Source organism: Notamacropus eugenii, chromosome 3 (assembly GCF_028372415.1).
Source record: "Notamacropus eugenii isolate mMacEug1 chromosome 3, mMacEug1.pri_v2, whole genome shotgun sequence".
NCBI classification, from domain to species: domain Eukaryota; kingdom Metazoa; phylum Chordata; class Mammalia; order Diprotodontia; family Macropodidae; genus Notamacropus; species Notamacropus eugenii.
The window spans coordinates 299,402,456-299,421,268 of record NC_092874.1 but is presented as its reverse complement, the minus strand read 5'-3'; the positions used below and the strand labels follow the sequence as shown (position 1 = coordinate 299,421,268).

The 18,813-nt window shown below is 43.0% G+C and overlaps 1 protein-coding gene across 10 annotated transcripts in view; it reads right to left on the bottom strand.

Annotated features, from left to right (window-relative positions):
* The window catches only part of TNRC6B (trinucleotide repeat containing adaptor 6B), a 217,451-nt gene that overhangs the window by 172,268 nt on the left and 26,370 nt on the right, over positions 1-18,813 (bottom strand). For 7 of the 10 annotated variants that reach the window (XM_072656210.1, XM_072656223.1, XM_072656215.1 and 4 more), the window contains 2 exons: positions 10,421-10,493; positions 3,105-3,195 (listed from right to left, as the gene is read on the bottom strand). In XM_072656210.1, coding sequence (XP_072512311.1) covers positions 3,105-3,149 — 45 coding nt within the window. In that variant the 5' untranslated portion in view covers positions 3,150-3,195; positions 10,421-10,493. The remainder of the gene's footprint in view (positions 1-3,104; positions 3,196-10,420; positions 10,494-18,813) is intronic. The other 3 variants (XM_072656213.1, XM_072656218.1, XM_072656214.1) reach the window with 1 other exon arrangement.

Genomic DNA, 18,813 nt, shown 5'->3' with positions numbered 1-18,813 from the left:
CCCACCAGTTTCCTACATGAAAGGAAGAGAATAGTCTTGAAATAGGATTCAACTTCCAGTTTCAGCAAGGATAACAGTACTTTCACACCTAGTTTCAAAAGTCCTGATAGTTTTCCTCTCTCTACAGCTGAATATCAGATTTATTTCCATAAACACTTGCCGAATTGAATCAACAGGAAGAATTGATGAACTATCAGTTGTGTTCCCAGCACTATCTTGATACTCAAGGATACAAAAAAGTAATAACCAAGAGCCATTTCTCAAAGACAAGTGATCACAAGATATGAACAGTTTTTGAGAGAACTGAAAATTATAAATTCCATTAACTGCCTTTTGGAAACTTGCTCCAAATCAATAATCACAGGATAAATACAAACTTTAAAAATTCTGAGTTTTCACCTCTCACCCTGAAAATTGACTAAGAAAACAAAAATGAGGACAGTGGTGGAGGAGTTGTGGGGAGAAAGGAATACTTGTACACTGTTGGTAGAGCTGTGAATCGATCCATCCATTTTGGCTATCCACTTGGAATTATGCAAATGAGTGACGTTACTTCATACTTCATACTTTTTGTCCCTCTGCTACACATATACCCCAAGAAGTTCAAAGATGAAAACAGTTTCAGCAGGACTCTGTGGTAACAACAACTACAATAAAAGCTGGAAACAAAGTAAAGCAAAAGTCAGCTGGTATATAAATGTAATAATTCCTGCTACACAGAAAGGAGGAAAATCACAAGAAGGAACCTGAGCTGAGAGACTGAGAAAGCAAGAAAGAAATGGTGCTAGAGAACAATTAAGGGAACATAGTTGTCTCCCTTTGACAGAAGTGTGGGGGAGATATACAAAAGGAGACTGTCAGAGCCACTATCAGGTAGTCTTGTTTAATGAGGTTTTTTGTTTCTTTGTTTGTTACAAAGAAGGGTTTGATAGGGAGAGGGTGGGACAGTGGTATAGACCTGGAAATAACCCACAGTGAAAATAAAAGGTATCAATAAAACAATTAAAAAAAGATTGGAAAAGGAGTTCGACAAGCCTGTACACCATCACCTTATTTGTTTAACTTCTGTTGCAGAGCATACTCTGTGAAATGCCAGACTAGGTGAATCAAAAGCTGGAACCAAGGTTTCCAGGAGAAATATCAACAATCTCAGATATGCACATGATACCACTCTGATGGCAGAAAGTGAAGAAGAATGAAGAAGCCTCTTGATGAGGGTGAAAGAGGAGGATGTAAAAGCTGACTTGAAGTTTAACATCAAAAAAACTAAGATCTTGGCAACTGCTCTCATCATTTCCTGGCAAGCAGATGGAGAAGAAATGAGAGCAGTGTCAGATTTTATATTCTTGTGCTTGAAGGTCACCACAGACAGTGCCTGCAACCATGAAATTAAAAGACACTTGCTCCTTGGAAGGAAAGCTATGGCAAATCTGGACAGTGTACTAAAAAGCAGAGACATCACCTTCCTGACAAAGGTCTGTTTAGTCAAAGCTATGGTTTTTTCCAGTAACAACTAAGGAAAGCAGAGAGCCTCATTATTGTCCCTTTTGAACTGTGATGCTGGAGAAGACTTCTGAGAGTCCCTTGGAGAGCAAGGAGATAAAATCAGTCAATACTTAAAAAATTAATTTGGATTATTCACTGCAAAGTCACATACTGAAGTTGAAGCTTAAATACTTTGGTCACATAATAAGGAAAAGGACTCACTGAAAAAGACCCTGATGTTGGGAAAGACTGAACACAAAAGAAAAACGGGATGGCAGAGGATGAGAGGGATAAATAATGTCATGGAAAACACAACCATCAGCTTAGACAGACTTTGAGAGATAGCAGAGGACAGAAGGGCCTGGCGTGCTGTGGTTCATGGGGTCACAGAGAATCAGACACGACTGAAGGACTAAACAACAGTGATTTTTAATCACACACGAAATTTAAATTGATTTTTTTTTTATTATAAATGTGGGTGGCCAGGAATGGGGGTTAGAATGAGACCAACTAAAAAGAGGGAGCCTAGAAGTAGAAAGACCACTTAGGAGACTTTGACCGTGTTCAGGGTGAGAGACAGGTAATTGTGTGAGTAGACTTTAGAAACCAGAAGGTCCAAACTCTTCAGGAGGCCCAGAGAGGTGGCATGACTGCCCAGCGCCCCTGGTAGAATGAGACCAAAGCCAACACTCCTTCCCAAAGGCCACTTCTGTCTAGGGCTGTTTACTCTCTCTAGGAATCCCGTCAAGGGGAAAGACGCTTTATGTGGCTGCAAAGAGATCTCCCCACCTGGGAGGGTGCACTGGAAAAACCCTTCAGAGTAAGTCCAGATGTTGTGTAGCCTAGAAGAAATAGCAAAGGTTGTACCCCTGGCTGGCTGTCCTCGGGAGAGAAAATGAAGACACAAGGAGCAAAGGAGAATCTATGAAGAAAAGTCCAGGAAACACTACAAAGCAAGGGAACACTTCCATTAAGCCTATTAGGCAGAACCTCAGAAGAGAGTAGATTCCAAGGGCAGACAGAAAGGCTTTTAAAGCATTTAAAACCTAGATATCTGGCTTGGCAAAACGAGTGTGCACTACTGATGTTTCTGATCAAAAAGTCCCCAGATAGCTACAGCAGCCTTAGTCAAGAAGTCAAAGGGATCTAAGAAGACCTCTAGGCCGACTGGCCCCCTCACTTTACAGAGGAGGAGAATGAGGCCCAGGGAAGGGGCAGAGATTTGCCTTGGGCACATAGTGGGCTATATGATGATTAACATCAATAGTCAGAGATGGTTCACCTCAGAGTAACTTCTTAAGATAACAGATCACTGTTCAAAGAAAATTTACTTGAAATATATATTTCAAATTATATATTTATATAAATATAAACAAGTTTCAAAACAAACTGTGATTTAAAATCCATCATGTTCCCCATCTATACAAGCAAACTACAGGTGAGGTGATAAGAGAAGGTAAGTCTTAAGACAAGTAGCATATGACTGGTGCTGCATCAATCTCAGCCAACAAGAAAGAGACGCTGTTTCTTAATTCTTCCCCCCCTCCCACCAGAGACGCCTCCTTCATGTCCAGAACGATGTTTTAGCTACTGACCAACCCTCTTGGCCCTTCACTGACCTCCGAGCAGCTTTCTTCCAATATTTCTCCCTCATCGGTTTGCATGGGAACAGAATCTGTGCAAAACTCTGCAGAAACACACAAATACGGCCTAAAAGAAACAGAAAGGAGAAAGGAAAAATACAATGAAATCACCACACAAAAAGAGAATATGTTGTTTTCAAAGGGTTGGCTGAAATCACATGCGCCTGGGACCATGAATAACTCAAATGTTGGCCTTTAATTAGTTGGCAGTTTATTTTGTGAAGTCGGGGGAATGGGGGCACTGAACAAAGCCAGATTTTTCGGTTTTATTTGGCTAAGTATTTCAATTGCTTGGGCCGCTTGAGCTGATGTTTTTATGCTTAACATTCTCAGTGTTTCATTAGGTGGTGTCAAAATGTGTTGTAGTTACTATCCCTATATTAAAAATGTTTTTAATGTTATTTAAAAAACAAATTGCACCCTAGTTAAACTAGAATAAGTCTGTTGCTCACGATACTACAGAAGTTGTAATTTTTCCTCTAAAAAGGTTAAATGAATCAAGTTCATTATAATGAGCTTATAATAAGTTGATTACAATTTTATTAAAATTTAAGAGACTTGAAAATTTCTAAAAGCACTATTTTTAATGAATCAAAAATATGATCCCTAATCCTTATATAATCCAAGTATAATCCCTAGTAATTTTTAAGTGCACCCCATCCAGAATACAACATGAAAGAGACAAGAAAATGTTGTCTCTGGTAATCTATCCCTGCTTCCAAGGTCTTTGTTGGTTCACATGGTTTCTATCAGTATTACTGCTCATATGCAAACAAATTCTCTGTCACCATAAGGTGCCATTTATCAATCCAATCAAACATAAGTGCCTACTATGTTCTAGGTAGGCACTGTGCTGGATGCTAGGTTTACAAAAGACAAAAAATGAACCAGTGTTTGCCCTCAAAAAAGATGGCAGGAAACCCTCACACCACTTCTGACTCCATGACTACCACAGGTTCTGTTTCACCTAGGAATGGCATAAGCCTACAAAGCTGAAGACGTGATGGATGGTTTCTAGAATGGGGATCTAGCTACAACCATATTACAAGACGCCTTGGAAGAGCTGCTTCCCTGGACGGTCTCCTAGATGAGAGGGAGAAGGCGAAGGTGCCTTTGGACTTCTTCCCAACACTGTACTTTTCTCTTCCAGTGAGTGAGCCTAGAGCCTCAGCTTTGGGCTCTGAAGCATTAAGCAGCAAGGGAGCCCCAGTGGGCCCTTCATAAATGCTAGTGCTCAGGATAGTCATCCCCAACCACATGCATGGCTGCCATCTTTTTGCTGCTCATGCTCCCTCGCCAGCCATACCTTCTCTCCCTACTCCTTTCTATTGATCCAAACCCTCCCTATGCACTAGGATGCAGCTCAAGTTCCACCTTCTCTAAGTACTCTAAACCATGCCACTTTCTCCCTTCTGTAGGTTTCTACTGTAGCTCTACTCAGCAGCCCATTTCAACCCTGATTCTTTGTTCTGTGTGTGTGTGTGTGTGTGTGTGTGTGTGTGTGTATGTTTACCCTGAATTAAACTGTAAGCTATTTAAAGGCAGGAACTGCATTTTTTATATGCTCTGTGCTCCCTCTACAGAGGAGGCATTCAACAAAACTTGTCACCTAAGTGAACTCCCAAATGGAGATTTCCTGCTTAGAATCTTTCCACACTTTATTCAACCCATATCTCTGGCTCCACACAGGATGTCTCAATTTGAATGTCCAATTTGCACCTGAAACTGAACATGCCCAAAATTGAGGTCAATCTCTTGGGTCAACCTATTCATGCTGTCTCTAAGACCATCATTCACTCTATCTCCCAAGCTTTTTATTGACTTTATTTCTTGCTGGTCTCCAGTGTACTCTGCTCCAACTGAGCAAAACTGTCCATCATCACCCACATACAACTTTCTTGTCCCTGACACGGCGATGTTACACATTCTTTATGCCCCACAGACTCAACTGGAACCCTCCTTCCCCCATCTGAAATGTCCTCCCTTCCTCAACAATCCATGTCTCTGTCTTCTTTTAAAAACCCAAAGAATAACTCAAGTCTGAGGAGAAGCAATGCCCATTTAACCTGACGTGACTTGACTCTTTTTCCCCATACACACTGAATCCTGTTTGCATTCACTGTGGTTCCTACTTTCCAGGTGAGCATACTCTATGTCTCTCAAGTAGATCCAGTCTCCTGAAGTCCATTTTACAAACCCTAACTAGAATACAAGTATCTAAGCTGGATTTCGGCAAATAGCTCATAGTATTTCCCTGGTAGGAAGTGAGAAGGTGGTGAGGGGAGCATGTTTGTGGGATTTGAGTATTCAGGAAGTATCAGGTAAAGGCAGTAACTTAACTTAAGAAAGGAGAAGGGAGAAAGAAGGGAGGTCCTAGCAGACTCGGGAAGAGGCCAAGTGACAGTGGTTGGGAGGAGGAGCCAAATAATGCTAAAGTCATCACAGGATTAAGGACATGTCTGTCCAAATTCTAACTCCATTGTATCATTTCATCACAGGTCAGTCACTAGGTCAGAACATGTGGCAAATGCTGACCACACGGGCGGTCCTGAACTTATAAAATGCTCAGCACACAGTACAGAAGTCAATACATGTTGATGACTAACTAGAAGTGATATCATGTGGTATCTGTCCTGGGTTTTCCATAAAATGTACAAGAAAAGGATTTTTAAAAGCTCCTCTCCATTTGAGAACAAGTGAGATAATAAACTAATTTAATACTCAGGATTATACACAAGTCAAATTTCCTACCTAGTAACAAGGACACTAGTTTCTAAGTTTCATAGAGCTAAGCAAAGGTCACCAGCTTTTATAGCCTAAATTCCAGTACTTGAAATACATTTGCATTGGGTCTGGTGTTTGTTTACTTGAAATAGATGAAGTAGTGGGTTCCATAGTTTAAATTTCCACTCATGTCTCTAAAGGATAACTGTTCATTCATTCATTCATTCATTCATTCATTCATTCAACAAACACCAACTGAGAGCTTGGGATATATAAAGCATTATACAAAAAAAAGACTAAGATCTTAACCTCAAATAGCTTACAAGCAGCTACAGAGAAAAGATAGAGAAACAATGAGACCCCAAGGCAAAATGTACTTAGTGCTACCATCAAAGTATGGAGGGATGGCTATGAAAGTTCAGAAGACAGAATGAGCAGTAGCAGCTGGGGAAAACCAGAGAAGACTTCCTGAAAGAGGGGGCATTGGAGATGGATCTTTCCAAAAACACTTCTGGACTGTGTATACAAGCAGGAAAAGGGAAACAACACCAAGATAAGCCAGTCTATGCCTGCCTGGCCCTTGGGATCTAGTCAAAGAAAATCACCTATATACAAGTAACTCTAACAGTTCATCTATGTGGCATTTAACAGAGGGTAAACAAAGTTCTTTGTGAGGTCCAAGGGAAGAAAGGTTAATGTGGGAATGCATGGAAGGAGAAAGAAAAGGAGGGAGGCTTCGGGAAGGAAGCAGGAGCAGGGCAGGAGCCAGAGCTAGACTGGTGGGGGTGGGGGAAGGATGGTCCATCTGGACTGTGATTGGCCTTGAATGTCAGGTCAGAGAGTTGGAACAACACTCTTTTCCCCTTTGAGGCCTGTCTTCCCTCCAGCAGTTAAGTGGCAGGGTTAGGCTCTGTCCTATCCTGATGCCCTCCCTCATCCCCTAGAAGGCAGACTGGTCGAGAGCATGATCTGTTTGTGGTTCTGCTTAGAAGGGCAGGCAGCCTGAGCTGGTGCCCATTTGATTCACGCTGGATAGAACCAAATGGAGTCCTCACAGGTGGGCTGACAACATGGAGCCAGTGAAGGAGATGGAGCAGAGCAGAACGGCCAACAGACTGGCACACGAAGAAGACTCCCCCATCAACATGGTGGGAAGGACAAATGGGGAGCAGAGGAGAGAGCAGATAAAAGACTGTGGAAGGAAAAAGGAGAAGGCAAAGCAGAACCCAGCATGGGGCGGGGGTATAGAGGGCCCCACCTCCCCACACAGATGGTGACCCTCTGGCTTCTGGACCGGCTGAGGTACCATTCCAGCCCCATCCATTCGGCGATACTTGGATGCTGTGACTTGTCTCCAGTAAGAGGCAATGCTGGAAGGGGTTTTCTCCACTCAGAGGCTATGGGGTCTGTGAAAGGGTCTCAGTCCTTGGTTTCTCTGAATTCCTTCTTTTCCATTTCAGATAAAGGTGACAGGAGACTCTGACCTTGGGCGTCTGAAAGCTCAAAATGATACCCTGGCATTGCTGCATGCCAGAGACAGAATAGCACTGATGCCCAGAGGGGCAAGGAGTGACCTTTGGAAGCTGAGATGAGGACAACCTAGGAGGATGCTACCTAGAGAAGTGAACTTGGGGGCCAATGCTACGTCACAACTGAATGAGATGGAGCTTCTTTCCCCAATAATGGAGGTTGGGGAAAAGGGGAAAATGTGCCCCACAGTACAGGGGAGATGGGATCTTTGAAGTAAATATCCTTGGGTAAAATAACCAATGCTAAGGGGTTAACCGGAGTTGGGGAGCTTTGTCACTGGCTCCGTCTGTATGCCTGACATGCAATGAGGGCCAGAGTGATGTCAACTAAGAAGAGATGCTCCCCCAGCCTTTGGGGGTTCATGGAATCCTGAGGGGTAGAGGTAGTAGATTGGGCAGGAAGGCCAGAGGGGCCTCACTGCAGAAAACAACCAGTTTCGTTTTAAACTAGCAGTACCAGGCTGGCATCTGGGCCAGCAGCCTGGGGAGATTAAGGCTGCAGCACAGAGAGTGGAGAGGCAGAAGGGTGCTCCTGGACAGCATCCTCTCTTTCTCTCTCTCTCTCCTGTATTTCCAACCTTGCTCTCAACCTTAACTCCGGTAATCTTCTTATAAACAGGATCGGGTCCTCTACTGACAAGCCTTCACTACAGCAGGGTGGCACAGGGGACAGAGAGTTGGACTGGAAGTGAGGAAGGCCTATGTTCAAGTCTTGCCTCAGAGGCATCCTAGCTGTGTGACCACCCCTGGGCAAGTCCCTTACCCACTGTCTGCCTCAGTTTTCTCACCTGTAAAATGAGATAATAACAGCACCTGCCTCCCAGGGAGGCTGTGAGGATAAAATGAAGTGCTATTTGAACACTAGTCATTATTAGTTTATCTACTAAACACCTAAGGCCTCTGTTTCAGCAGCCCCTGCTCCCTCACTCCTCCCAATCAAGTTTCCATGGGCCCCTCTACATGAGCCTTCTGCCACGGTCAGCAATGGCCTCTTCTGGGCCAAGCCCAGTGGCCTTTGTTTGGACTTCCTCCTCCATGACCTCTGGGTAATGCTCCAGACTTTATTTCTTCAGCCATTCATGCTGGAGATTCTCTCCTCTGTAGCCATGTGAGTGGGAGGCTGATCTCCTCCCTGGACTATAAGCTCCATGAGAGCTTGAACCATGTTCTATTCAAACATTCTGTCTCCTGTGCCTGGCACAATGCTCTGCATACAGTCAGTGCTTAATAAATGTTTGTGGTTGGCACGGCGACATCATGGAGGTGATAGATGAAGTTTTTAAAGTTCAATAAGAATGCCAAGGGACCGTGTAAAGAGAGGAGTGGATGGAGGGAAGAGACTGCAGGAATAGCCATCGCAAGGCATCAGCCAAGAGGAGCAACTGACCGGCTGGGAGAAAGGGAGAAGAATCAAGCAGGTGTGTTGTCTCTGAAATCAAGGGAGGAGAGAAGGATCAAATGCAACAGACAGATCTGCAAGGATGAGGATGAGGACTGGCAAAGGCAGGGCCATTGGCTCTGCACCTGGGACAACAGACAGTGCCCTTCGGCAGAGGTGCAGAGGCCTATCAGTAGAAAGGCACAGATGAGGGAGTGGGCAGGGGAAGCATCGGGCGTTCTGCATCTAACTCCTCAAAAGGAATATTCCCACAGACTCAGGAGAACCCAAAGGCACTCTCTACGAGGTCCCCTCCCCCTCACAGAAAAAGCACAACCTGCTGCCTTCAAAACTCCCCTCTTTGTCTGCACCTCCTGAATTCCTCCCCATTCTTTCTCTTGGGAATGTTTAAAAATGACACAGTGGCACTCTTTGGGGGAAATCACTAGTAAAAAAACATGAACAAAAAAAAGCCCAACCTGGAACAAATAAGAATAATCAAGCAAAACCAATCTAAGTGTGGCCATGTCCAAAATGTCCATCCCTTTCTGCTCACTGGGCCCCCTGCCTCTCCCCTAGCAGGTGGGTGACATCCCTTAGCCTCTGTCCCTGGAACAAGGGGCTGCTCACTGAAGTGGACAGAGTTCTTAGGTCTTTCATGACCCTTGCTATGCTCAGAGAAATGGTTCTCCTGGTTCTGCTCACTTGCTTGCATCAGTTCAAGATACCCAGGACTCTCTGAAATTGTCTCTCCCGTCATTTCTCACAGGGTAATAACACTCCATCATATTTGCACCCTGCAACTTGTTCAGACATGCCTCTGTTGTCTAGGAGGCGATCTAAGGCCCCTCCAGAGAGTCTAGTTTAAAGATCAGGAGATGCTTCCTGGCGATCATTGCCTCCCCAGTATTAACCTCTCCCCTCTACACTGTTCCATACCCATGTGCTGTAACTGCTCTTTCTCATAACTGTACCCCAGTCATGCAGGACTACTTCTTGCTTCCTGAGCACGGCCTTTAATCTCCCACCTAATATTCTTGCTCTGTTCATTCTGCTTGGAATGCCCTTTCCTCCATGTTGAAATTCAGCCCATAATTCATCTCTCAGGGCCATTTTCCAGTCTCATTTCCAATTCTCTACTTTTCTCTTCTTGTTTTAAAGGAAGCTATGTCCTTTATCCAATCTCCTCTGAGGCTTTCTTCCCCAACAATCATCCCTTGATCTCACCTTCACTACTAGTTCTTTCTAGGAGAAAGAACACTGTATCTGAAGTCAGAGGACCTGGGTTCAAAGCCTAGCTCTGCTACTTAGCATCTCTGTAACTGGAGAAAATCACTTAGAATCTCTCTGGGCCTCAATCTCCTCACTTGTAAAATGAAGTAAGTGAACTGGATGACCTCTCAGGGTCCTTCTAGGTTCAATCTGCGATCCTACCTACACATGTGCTTCAGTCATCCCACCGTTGTGAGAAAAAGAAAATCTATTGATTTTTCTACCCCATCCCACTATTTCCCCATCAGCTTTCTCCCCCGTTATACTCAAGAACTTGGACTCGATTCTATGTGCAACAGGGAGATAGCGACAGGGTCAGAATACTGTATTATTTCCCACATAAAGTTCCTGCCCCATTCATAAAATCAATACAAATGTATTAGGTTTACCTTTGACAGTATCCTAGGGCTCTTGAAGCCCGTGAGGATCAATCCAGGCTACATTCAGTGCAAAAACAAAATCCTGAAAAGAGAAGATGATCTCAATCAGTGGTGTTTATAACACTGATTTATACAAAGCTAAAGGAATTTAACATGGTAACATCTTATCAAGATGAAAAGTCCAACAAAATAATAGTAACATTTCTTAAAAAACACCAGGGCAAAAATAAGTTTAGATCTTGGGATTTTATTATTTAGTTTTACTAAACAAAAAACCAAAAAACTTTCCCCCTTTAATTCAAGTTGCCAAAAAAAACCAAAAAACAAAAAAAAACAAAGCCACGGTTAGAGCTGTGTTCGTTTCCCAGAATCGGTGGGACTTAGAAGGGACTTGAGAAGTCAGTTGGTCCACAACTAACCAGAGCTTACAATGGCCTGATTTCCAAAGACATGTGAAGGAATGCAATTGTTTAGTCAGGCTGACAAGGGCACCAGGCTGCATCTTTAAAAGTGTCCTACCAGTACTTATGATCTGAATACACAAGTCTGAAGACAAGAACAGGATGCTTTTCTATTCCAAGCCCCTGGAAATTCAGTTTCATTTAGCATTTGTAACTACTGCCCCAAGTTTGTGACTGTGGAATGCTGTGTTTTAGTCCAAAGCCCACATTTATGGTGTGCATTAAGGTTACAAAGAGTTCTCCCTGCAGGAACCTAGTGAAATAAGTAGTATAAAATACTAACATTAACCTAGCTTCTTCAGCTGCGTAACATAATGGGATGGGAGTGCTGACCCTAACAGCCCTTTCCAAGTCAGATGAAATCTATACTCCCGTGATCCACAAACCTAATGGCAGCTGCCATTTACAACATGAAAGTGTTTTAATTCTCAAGCTCCAGGTCCTGTGTTTTATTATGGTATATTTGAAAACTTGTTTCCCTCCTCTTTGGCCATTTGCCTGACTTCAAGCTTGGAGACAAAGATGGGGGGAGGTGGGGGAGTCAGGGGAAACAAAATCAAAGCTCTCAGGGATTGGGTTGAGAGGCCCTGGCTCTCCCTCCTCCAGGGAAACAGTCTCCAAGAGCCAAAGATCTTCCCCCCAACATGAATGACAACAGAGAGGCACCAATGAGGACAAGAGAGAGGGTAGTCTGGGCAGGGCCACATCTGCCTGGACCAGACGCGCAAAGAGGTATCTAGACTCATAATAATACTAAAACCAAAGATGCATTACACAACAGTCAAACAGCTTAGTCACAAATACAGGAATTTAATTAAGAGTTTAAGATATGGTCATAATGCTTTGGCACAGTGTCAGGCCAAAAATACTGCCTCAAGTTGGAGAAAGCCTTGCTGTCTTAGTATTTAGGGGCAAGTTGTTTGCTGTTTTTAAATAAGAAAGAAATCCAGGAAATGGACAAATTTTACTTCAACTCTGCATTCCAAATCCCTGCTTATATTAAACTATTCTGCTCAGACAGTTAGACAAGAACACCAGCTTTTAGACTCTGCCTTGGGACTTTATTTTTGAGCAATATGCTAAACATTTTCCTTTTTAAAAATTATTTGTAAATAAAACTTTATATAAATATGAAAGAGATGAGGCACGTGAAAAAAGTGTTTAAGGACCAAATGCTATTTCCCCAGTGGGATCCCAAAAGAAGTTGTTTCAGGCTAAGAAGCAGAGTTTAATAAATGAGTGATCCTCTCTCACTGAAGGATGAACGGCCAGCATGCAGATCAGAAGCGATATCATCCTGGAGAGACCTCAGAACTTTGGACCATTTTGGCCACCAGAAATTCAGCCAAGTGCCAGATCAAGCACATGGAAAAAAAGGATTTTAAATGGATTTTCTACACTCCTTATTGACCTGCGAACAGCTGCTGCCCTTTTCCAGTTGTCATCTTTCCACTATCCAGACAATGCTGCTTACCCCTCCATTTTTCTTCCATCCCCTAAGTGCTGTTTCCCCCTTCACCTTTTTCAGATAATCCTGAAGGTATGAACAGCCTTTTCTGCTGGTGCAGAACCAAACTGATTGGGGGTGTCAGCATAATCTCAAGAACACTGGGGAGTAACAACCTAATGGGTGCAGCCTCTTGTGTGGGTTGGTGGTCATCACCCATCTTTCCCACAGTGAACTGTTTTTCTTCCTGAGACTGGCTCCAGGTCCCTCTGTGATGGGCACAGGTGCTGGCGGTGGTTGGTGCCATCTCCCCAGGCTCTCCCTCAGCTCCCACTTCAGCTCCTGGGACCACCTCCTGATTGGCTTCAGTGTCTGCCATCTTCACAGACGACTCTGTCAGATCCCCCAAAGACTTTTCTTTTATTACACTCTATTTCAATATGATACTGAATCCTATATACTGACTAAAGTTGAATTTCTAAACCTTCTCTAATGCTCCAAAGCTGTTTATGTGTATATATCTACATAGCTGTGCTGTGTTAGAGAAATTCAAAATCCAAATGAGAATTCTGTTTCAAAAGTACAAATCAATCAATAAGAACTCATAGTACTGTAAAAACAACACTGGACTTGAGATCAAGGAGAATTCCATTCCAATATTTAATGGGCACAAATCACCCTCCCCTTTCTGGGTCTTAAGTTTCCTGTATTTTGGGAATAACACTAGTTGTGATATTTACTTCACATGGTTGCTAATGAAGAAATTACTTCATTAAAAAAAGTTATGTAAATGGGAATTATTAAGTAAGTATGTCTTGCTGCCCAATATGTTAGCGAGGGAAACAAAATTAATATACAGGGAGCAATTCAAAGGCAAGTAAGTGCTTTCAAACTAATTGGTACTACGTAAAAATACACTAGGAATTCAGAGATCAACATAAGCTGAAATCAAAGAAGTCTTTATGAAACAGGTTGGGCCTTGGGCTGGAGTATGCAGGACAGGTGGGATCCAGAGAGGCATCACTGGAAGAGGAAACAGCATAAATAAAAGCTCAGAGGCAGAGATGGACCATAATGGATCCTTATTACATCTATCTGAGCCTTTCTTCTAGGGCACAAAAGTCACAGGCTCTGCAGGTATTTCTAGATTTTCACAGGGCCTGGGCACCTCCCTTGCCAAGGCTAAATAGTGGGGAGGAGAAGGCTGGCTTCCTTGGGCAGCCCCCAGAGCACACACTTCAGATCTTCCATCTCCAGCATCCCTGGTTGTAAAGGGCTGCCAAGGGTCTCCCACATCACTGCCTGCCCCTGCTCCAGTGCCCTCCTTCACAGCTGGATTCACAGATTTAAAGACTTCAGATATTTCTTAATCCACTGCCTTCAAATCAGATTTCACATCCACTTATTCATGTTTTTTCGCTGACAATAACCATGGCAGTTTGTTCTCCTATTTACATACAGGGTAAAACCAGTTCCTTAATGCATCATATGCTGTGAATCTAAACGCCATTAACCCAAACTATATTCCAGAATTACTGAAAAGGTTTCTAGGAAGTTTGCATATAGTTCATCTCTGGCCAATAAAGTATACTACTACTGCTACAAGAAAAGGGTCCTTTGCTGTTAAGAGTGCTTAAATTGTTTTCAAAAAGGCCAGGCAAAGTGCTCATCAGCAGCCTTTCCATTTGACTCCCTGCCCTGAAGTGATTAGACTCTAAACATGCTCACCACCTGATAGAGCTTTAGCAGCCTGAAGGTATTTTATCACTGCAAACAAGGTGATGAATTCACAGATAAAAACAGAAAATGTTTCTTTGACTCTTGGGATAAAAAGAAATCATGAAAAACACAGCCTGACCAAAAAGCTCTCTCTGTTCTTCCTGTCTGAAGGCTAATTTAGATTAAGAACTCTTAACAGAATAAAAAAGATCCCTTTCAAGGGAAAGTGAAACTAAAACTAAAAACAAGGGAACTGGAATGTCAACATCACTTCTAAAAATAAACAATGAGTAGGACACACACCTTCTGACACTGCTGCATGTGCTCTTGCTGTCCCAAAGACCAGAAGGATTTACTGACTGATTTCACGGACACTCAGAATAGCAGAGAATAGAACCTCAATCAGAACCTTAAATTCAGTAAATTGCTTCAATTGTCTAACTTTTAAGAGACAAAGGATTAGGAAAAATCCTATCAGAGGTTTTACTTTCTTTTTTTAACAGCAGCCTCTAGAACTGGTTCTGGAACCTCGCAAGCTCTTTTGCAATCCCTCCATTAAAATCATTCACAATTCCTTGGAAGGTTCTTCCACTACTCTCTGGTCAGATCAGGTGAGTCCTAGGATCAGAAAGTGGGAGGGAGGGAGGGGAGGTGCTCGTCCTTCAACACCCCACCCACATCTTGGTCTGAGTCAGAGATAAGTGTCAACCACCCCAAGGCACAGGCTGGAGGACGAGAAGCTCTTCTGGAGACTCTTCCAAATCCAGAATGAGCCACTAATTACTCTTTGCATCTGACCCACATCTTCCCATCTCACCCAAAAGGAAACAATGAAGGGCTAGGACTTGTATCTATGGCATTCTCCTGATTGATCAATGCCAAAAAAGGGAAGCAAAGCTAGCCTGGCATTGCCTATTCTTGACAAAGTCATGCTGGGTGAGAAGACCCAATTTCAAATCCAGCCTCAGAAACTTATCAGCAGTATGACCTTGGGCAAGTCGCTTACAACCCGTTTGCCTCAGTTTCATTATCTGAAAAATGGGGATAATAGTAGTACCTAGCTCCCAGAGTTGTTGGGGGATCAAGTGAGACAATATTTGTAAAGTGCTTAGCACAGTGCCAGGCACGTGGTAGCAGAGGAAAAAGGAGAGGTTCCTGTCATTCACCACGTGAACAATCTCAGAGTTGGAAGCAAGAAGCAAAGTCATCTAATTTAGCTCTGACATGGGTTCGTTCTACAATATCCTTGACAAATGACCAGCTAGCCTCCACTCCAAGTCCCCCATTGAAGAGCCGCCCATTCTCTGTGGGGACAGTATGGCCTCGTGACAACGCAAACACACTGTTCTCAGTTTTACTGGGGCCAAGCAGAGTAAGGACAATCTGTCTTCCTCATGATGGCCTCCAAATGTCTGGAGACAACAATCATTCTCTACCTAAGTTCTTTTTTTTTAAAAGCTATACATTCCCTGTTATTTCAATCTATCCTGATACTAATAAATGTACCCTTTCTATTACTGGAGTAACTCCAAAGCTTCAATGTTCTAGTATTATAATTAAATAATTCCAAACAGAATATAAATTCACAGGAAGGAGAGTCAGGTTCAAAAAACTCGATAATTAAGACTGACTGGCTTCGTGAGGCAGAGGGCATTTGGTCTAGGTCTTAGAAGGCTGGGTAAAATTTCAACAAGCAGAATGAGGGGGGAGGGTAGTAGGTTGAGGATGGGCCTTCTTCAGCTGGAAAGAAACAAACAATGAAACAGAGTGAGCCAAGGATGGAATGGTAAGGTAAGACTGGACTGTGTAATATTCACCTATGGGTAAGAAGGAACTCTAAGGTAAGTAAGAGAAGGCCAATAAAGGTCAATTAAGAAATGACCCAACTGACCTCACAGTGATGTGTAGGATAGAATGGGGTGAAGAGAGGCTGGGGGGGCCTGACCTATCTATTACAGTTTGATGGCAATGAGGATGGTCCAAGGGAGGTACAGCTGATACCACAAAGATAACACAAATTGCAATAGCAATCCTTCCCAGAGCATATATGCAATACATCCAAGAAGACATAGCTGGTGTGTGACTAAGGATTGCCTTCCATGATCAGGTATCTGCATGTCGACCTCCCCACCAGACTTCAAGCTCCTGAGGAGCAGAGATTCCCTATTATTTCTCTGTGTATCCTCAGGGCTCAGGACAGTACCTGGCACACAGCAGACATTTAACAAATGCTTACTCACTGACCAACATAACTAAGAAGAGTTACTGTTTTAGGAAGGACCAAATAAGGTGTCCCCTTTCTCTTGCCCTCCCACATGCATGCACACGTGTACACACACATACATACCACCAATACAATGTTTCTGTGGAAAAGGACAGGGTTCAATAATCTCCATCAGTTCAGGTTGGAGGCAAGCAAAGCCACTTTCTGCCGTATATTCAAAGTCTGCTAAGTTTTATTTGATAAGAAGGCAGCTCTTGACATGAAGCAGGTCAGAAGAAAAATGACAAGGGAGCTCGAAGATATTTTCAATTATGAGCTTGTGGTTCTACTTCAGCTCCTTTCCTCAGCTCTTCAGAAGCTTTACAAAACCTCTGAGCAGAATGATGGTGAAGGAGGCATGGCAACCTCCACACAAAAAGGTGGGGAAAAGGAAATCTCAGTAAGTGTGAAGGAAACTTGCATCTTTAGCCTAAGAGGGTGTCCTGCAGGCAGACACCAAATCTAAACAAAGATGATACTCTGAAAATAGGGACCAAGGGAGGAGAGAAAGTTGTTCGGAAATGAAGATGAAAGAAAAAAGAACCTTTTAAAAGAGGAGAAACAGCAAGAGGAAGTTATTAAACAAGAAGTTATTAAACAACACACTAAGTGTCTTGCATACAGAACTAATGAACAGCTCTTACGATTTTTTTCTGCAATCATGTAAAACATTTCTACATTAGTCATGTTGTGAAAGAAGAAACAGAACAAAAGAAAAAAACCACAAAAAAACAAAAAAAGTGAAAATAGTCTGCTTCGATCTGCATTCCAACTCCATAGTTCTTTCTCTAGATATGGATGGCATTTTCCATCATGAGCCTTTTGGAATTGTCTTGGATCACTGTACGGCTGAGAAGAGCTAAGTCTATCAAAGCTGATCATCACACAATGTTGCTGTTACTTACGATTTAAAAATGACTATTTGTATTTAGAAGATCCACAGCTTAACAATTGTCCATCACCAGATTTTAAAAAGATGATGATATTTTCCTGTGTCGAGCATGAAAACCACGAGTAAGTAAATACTCTTTTACTCCTTAACTATTTAAGAAACTGGACTGAGACTAATTTGTAGTGTCTGCTTGTGGGTCTTTCCCCTCTGCGGGCATTTGGAGTTCACATATCCCATTGTGGTATTACGATTGTCTCCAGATTTCGCCAGCATGTGAAGAGTTAAGCCCTGAAGGAGATTCAGATTTCCCTAGACAGACTGGATTCCTGTGGCACTTCTCATAATGACCCATTAAAATGGAAGATGGGATGGAGAGCAATCCTACCTTCAAGGAGTTTGCTTCTTTGGAGGTATTCAGGCAGAGGCCAGATGACCATTTATGTCTAGTAGGTTATCGTGGGGGGTGCTTTTGGCTTATGAGTTGGACAACATAGCCACCAAAGTCCCTTCCATCTCCTCAAATTCTGGGATAAATGACTAAAGGAACCCATTCATGTTCACGCTTACCAAAAATGAAGTCCGAAGACATTTTTAACAAAAATAACTTTTGTTAGAGGTCAACAGAAAACCAACTCACATGGGTTCAATTATCATCTTTCTGGATGACTCTCAGATTCACATATCAGGTCCTAAACTCTCTCTTGACCCCTACTCTTACCTCACCAATGAAATGTCCTCCCGTAGACATCTCAAACTCAACAAGTCCAAATCAGACTTTACTGTTTTCCTCCCCAAGTCTTTCCCTCTTCCAAACATCCGTATTACTGCTAAGAACACTACCATTCTCCCCGTCACCCAGGCTCAGAAGCTCAGTGTCACCCTTAAAGGGGAAAAGATTTCATAGTTGGCTGGTTGGCTATTGTCCTTTGTTCTGGAAGAGGACCAAATTGACATCACCATGATAAAGTGAAGTTTCAGTGTGTCTGGCTGTGGCTGATCAGACCAATACAAGCTTGGAATGCTCTACCACAGATTGGGTACAGATAGTCCGTGTGAACATTTGGAGTGGATATCCCAAATTTGTACATCCTGCGTTTACTTTGTGCTATCTCAATTCTGCTTTGCTCAAAGAGCACAGCACCCTTTCTGATGGGGGGATGCCATGCTAGGCGGTCCTGTGCCAGTGTCTCCCATGTCACACAATCAAATTCAAAGTTCTTAAGAGTGTCCTTGTATTGCTTCTTCTGACCACCATGTGATCACCTGCCCCATGCAAGTTCTCCATAAAAGTCTTTTTGGCAAGCATACATTTTGTATTCAAACAACATGGCCAGCCCATCAGAGTTGCGCTCTTTGAAGCATAGTTTGAATGCTTGGCAGTTCAGTTCAAGCAAGGACTTCAGTGTCTGGTACCTTATCCTGCCATGTGATCCTCAGAATCTTCCTAAGACAGTTCAAATGGAAGCAATTCAGTTTCCTGGCATGGCACTGGTAGACTGTCCATGAAATTTTCCAGGTTATATGGCAAGAGGAGGTTATCCCCCAGGAGTTCAAGGATGCCTCCATTGTCCATCTCTAGAAAGGGAATATGTTGTCCTGTGACAATCACAGTGGGGGTCT